The sequence below is a fragment of the Lipotes vexillifer genome, unplaced genomic scaffold (genome assembly GCF_000442215.2).
Source record: "Lipotes vexillifer unplaced genomic scaffold, Lipotes_vexillifer_v1.1 scaffold459, whole genome shotgun sequence".
Taxonomy (NCBI): Eukaryota; Metazoa; Chordata; class Mammalia; order Artiodactyla; family Lipotidae; genus Lipotes; species Lipotes vexillifer.
Window position 1 is genome coordinate 3383977 of NW_006769874.1, and position 4853 is coordinate 3388829.

At 45.0% G+C, this 4853-nt stretch overlaps 1 protein-coding gene across 2 annotated transcripts in view; it reads left to right on the forward strand.

Moving 5' to 3' along the window:
* Window positions 1-2505: 2505 nt before the first annotated feature.
* The window catches only part of FAM120B (family with sequence similarity 120 member B), a 50857-nt gene continuing 48509 nt past the window's right edge, over window positions 2506-4853 (forward strand). The window contains exons 1-2 of one of the 2 annotated variants that reach the window (XM_007445926.1): window positions 2521-3612; window positions 3646-3930. In XM_007445926.1, the coding sequence (XP_007445988.1) occupies window positions 2521-3612; window positions 3646-3930 (1377 nt within the window). Of the gene's footprint in view, window positions 3931-4853 lie in introns of both variants that reach the window. The other variant, XM_007445927.1, reaches the window with a different exon arrangement.

Here is a 4853-nt window from a genome sequence, read left to right on the forward strand (position 1 = left end):
ATGAAATTTTATATATGTGTGTGTATATTTGTGTATAATTTTACAATATATATATTGTATAATCAATCATATTATATGTATTTGCAATCGTCTTAAAAACTACCTTTAGAGTATATGTTGTTAGCAATAAAAGGCTTAAAAAACAGAAGAAAGTTGTTTAAAAAGGTAATATCCAGATTTCTCTTTTTAAGCATCTCCTTTCACACCACACTGACTGCATTGATGGCGGGCTAACACTGCATTTAATGCTTTGAAGAGCCGAAGTGCCGGAAGGCATCCTCTAATGCCCAAGTCCCCAAACCTTTGCCTATCCAAAATTGTCTTTGTGAATGCCATAGAAGAGCACATTGTAACATAACATTCCTGAGGTAATTTGTGATTCAAACTGTGAGAAATTGGCAGTGTGGAAGACAGGAAAAACCAGTACATGTTTAAAAAATAGTGAGCTTTTCACTACTGGGGTAAGCAAGGAGGAAAAACATTTGAATAAAATCAAAGCAGAGGCTGAGCCCGACTTCTTGCAAAATAAAGAGGAGAGTGTTTCAAGAAACTCAGTGTTGTCACTTGCAGTTTTAGTAGAAAAATGCTTGAAACAAAAATGTCTTTTTATCGGTGAGGGAAGGCAGCCAACGCAAATGTGGCAGAGCTGCTGCACAAATGGGCCCACGTCTGTGTGGGGTGGGAGTGAAGGCGGTGCCGGTGCTTTGCCCTCCTGGCTCCATCTCCACGTGGACTTGGTGGGAGGGTCCTCAGCACCCGCACGAGCTCGGGGAAAGAAGCAGGTCTCCTCTCGCAGTATAGAAAGAGTCCACCTCCCGCTGGTTAAGATCTACCTTGGATCCACTCGTCGTCCACAGACCTTGCCTTTTTTTTTTTTTTTTAAATCCATTTTGGTATTTTGTACAGTCTGACATTGTGTTCTGAAACATATCCCCTTTCCACACCAGGCCTGGAGGGCCCGACTGGAGAACTGCCTTATGGCTGAGATAATCATGTTATGAAGTCCATCTCCTGCTTCAGAAACACACCTTCCCAAGATGAACCCACTGCTAGTAATAGGTGTACAGTGGTTTGGGGTATATGGATCCATTATGTGTAACAACTTAATGAGCAAGGCCTCACTCAATTTCAACTTAAATGTGTGCTATTTGTGTCCACTCAGTTTTTAGATATTCTTTATTATTAATGGCTATTAAACAGATAACTTCAGATTCTCTTAGGGGCAAGGGTCCATTAACAGGCAGCAAATTCTTAAAAGATAATCCACGGGGGGGGGGCCTTTTCCCAGCCTAGTAATTTATTTACTGAAATAGGGCTTACAATTTTTTACCCGCCAGCGTTGTTTTGAAGAGTGGAGACCTGTGCTTTGAGTGCCCAGCGCTGTCTGGCAGGAAGTGGGCACAGACAGGAGCTGTTACTGCTGTTTGTGGGCAGCTTGGGGCTCCTGCCCTCAGTCCCCAGTCTGGGAGAGGCACCATTTGCTCTTGTGCTGCTGTTTGCATAGTAAGGATATTTTTGTTTTGTTTTATCAGAGGACCGGAAGCCCTGATGACAAGAATAGGCTGTTAAGATAAAAGTTGTCTGACCACTGATGGATGTTACTGGCTATATTACATCTTTTATTATGCATAAGGACATCATACTTATTACATAAAGTACTCTGCTTAGATTTTTTTCCAGATTGTGAATTCTGATCCTTTGAACTATTTTGTGTGTTTTTACATTTTAGAATGGGCAGTTTTCCATCCAAAGTCAGTCAGTCACCACCTCAAATGTTGCTGCATTTGGCCTAGTGAATATTCATGTAGTTTCCTTTTTAACACCTTTATTGAGATGCACTTGATGCACAGGAAACTGCACGTATGTACAGTGTATGATTCGAGAGGTTGAGCATGCGTTCACCCGTGACACCATCCCCACAGCCAAGGTGGTGAATGTGTCCATCACCCTGTCTCCGCTCTGTCAGTCCCTGTCTCCTCCTGCCCCACTGCAGACGACCACAGGGCTCTTGCCACTGCGGGCAGCTCAGCTCTCAGTGGGCTAGGCTTTTACATAGGTGGGATCGTGCAGTGTGCACTCCTTGGTCCAGCTTTCACTCAGCAAAATTATTTTGAGAAACATCAGTGTTGCATGTATCAATTTTACAATGTTTTCAAAATTAACTTCTGTTTGAGCTCCTAGTTGGGCAGTATTACTTCTTTGAAATTGTTAACCTGTTTTCGAACTTTGTTGAGAAATCTCTTGCATAATAGTCTTAGTGACAATCTTAAAAGAGTGCTGCCCTGTGCTGTCCTGGTGGAAGTCCGACTCAGCACCTCACTCGCAGGTGCAGCCCCACGGGTGTGTCCGGGGAAGCCTCTCCAGGCTCCTGACCAGCGTGACATGCTCTGTGTCGTGCTGGAGACAGAGAGTGAATGTTAAATATTGTCTGTGTTTGCTCTGAAAGGCGCCGTATGTCTGGTGATAACGCCATAAGTACTCATTTCTTTTCCTTTCCAGATCCTTTCCAGGAGGTCAGTTATGGGTGTGAGAGGCTTACAGGGATTTGTGAGAAGCAGCTGCCCACATATATGTATGGTAGTAAATTTCAAAGAGCTGGCAGAGCACCACCAAAGCAGGCATCCTGGAGGGACTCCTACCATTGTGGTCGACGCCATGTGTTGCCTCAGATACTGGTACACGCCGGACTCTTGGATCTGTGGTGGCCAGTGGCGGGAATACTTTTCTTCTTTGCGAGAATTTGTGAAAACTTTTACAGCTGTTGGCATCAAGTTGGTATTCTTCTTTGATGGCATGGTGGAGCAGTCCAAGAGAGACGAGTGGGTAAAACGAAGACTCAAGAACAACAGGGAGATAGCCAAGATCTTCCATTATATCAAGTCCCACAGGGAGCAGCCTGGCAGAAACATGTTCTTCATCCCCTCAGGGCTGGCCATATTTACTCAGTTTGCTTTGAAGGCCCTGGGTCAGGAAACTCTGTGTTCGTTACAGGAGGCTGACTATGAGGTGGCTTCCTATGGCCTCCAGAACAACTGTCTTGGGATTCTTGGAGAAGACACTGACTATTTAATTTATGACACCTGCCCCTACTTTTCCATCAGTGAGCTCTCCCTGGACAGTCTGGACACCATCATGCTGTGCCGAGAGAAGCTCTGTCAGAGCCTGGGTCTCAGCCTGTCTGACCTTCCTCTTCTGGCCTGCCTGCTTGGCAACGACATCATCCCAGAAGGCATGTTCGAAAGCTTTCGTTACAAGTGCTTGTCTTCTTATACCTCTGTGAAAGAGAACTTTGACAAAAAAGGTAACATTATCTTAGCTGTAGCAGACCACATATCTAAAGTTCTTCGGTTGCATCAAGGTGAGAAGAAGCTGGAAGAGATGTTACCTTTGGGGCCAAACAAAGCTCTTTTTTATAAAGGAGTGGCATCATATCTTTTGCCAGGACAGAAATCTCCATGGTTTTTCCAAAAACCTAAAGGTGTAGTAACTTTGGACAAGCAGGTACTATCCATGAGTTCAGATCCTAAATCCAAGCAAGAAGTTCCCGTGTGTACACACCCTGAATCCAAGCAGGAAGTTCCCATGTGTACAGACCCTGAATCCAAGCAAGAAGTCCTTTTGTATACACACCCTGAATCCAAGGAGGTTCCCTTGTACGCAGACCCTGAATCCAAACAAGAAGTTCCCATGTGTACAGATCCTGAACCCAAGCAAGAAGTTCCCTTAGGTACACACCCTGAATCCAGGCAAGAAGTTCTCTTATGCACACACCCTGAATCCAAGCAGAAATTACCTGTAGGTACGGACCCTGAATTTAACCTAGAAGCACCCCTGTGTACAAACCCTGAAATTAAACAAGAAGATCTTGTAAATATGGGGCCTGAAGTCAAGCAACAAATAACTGTGGTTTCGGATCCTGAAATCTTAAAGGTATGTAGATGTGCCCACCCAAATCTAACATGTCATGATTGAAAGTGCACCCATTGATAGATTTGACAGTGAATATTTATTGACTGCCTGCAGTGGTTAAGACACTGGGGCGGGGGTTGGGGGTGGCAGGCACAGAACTGAACCCTCGGAGTTTAGCTAGGAAGTAAGATACAATACATGTGAAAACCCACATTATAAACTCTGTCTCACGTTGTTACATCACTGTTACAGAGAGAGTGCTCGAAATTTGAAAGAGGTAATCACTGTGGGTTAAGTACAGAGAGAAGCTCGCAGAGGAGGGCTAAGTGAAGCCAGGCCTTCATGGGGCTGAGATTTGTTGTGAACAGGTGAAGATGGGGTCTGTGGGAGCGCCGGAGGGGTGGCGTGTAGAATCTGTCCCCTCAGGCACAGTTCTGGGACAGGTAGCAGAGGCATGGGGTTTGAAGGGCTAAGTAAGGAGAAAACAGCTGGAAAAGATAGACTGCGGCCAGATTGTGGATTTTGGTACATGCCATGCTAGGAATTTGGATGTAGTCCTGAAGGTAATATAGAGCCTTGGTAGTTTTTGAAGGAGAGCCACTGTTTATTAACTGCTTGCTGCATGTAGGTTCTGTCTGTGTGCAGTGCGTGTATTTTAGCTCATTGAATCCTCTCGTTCTCCTTGGGTTACAGAGAAGGTGCATGTCCCCATGAGTGCCCCGAGGCATCTCAGCAAGTGCAGAACCAAACATGACCACAAGCTTTCATTGTTCTGGCATTGACTGTCACCATCTTGCACAAGTTAAAAACCTGGGAACCATCTCTCCCATTTTTCGTAACCAGTCTCTCCCAAGTCTTGGTACTTTGATCTGTTCGGTGGCTCTTACCACCTTAGGCCAAAATATCGCTTGTGTGAATGACTGCAGTCATCTCTGAACGCTCTT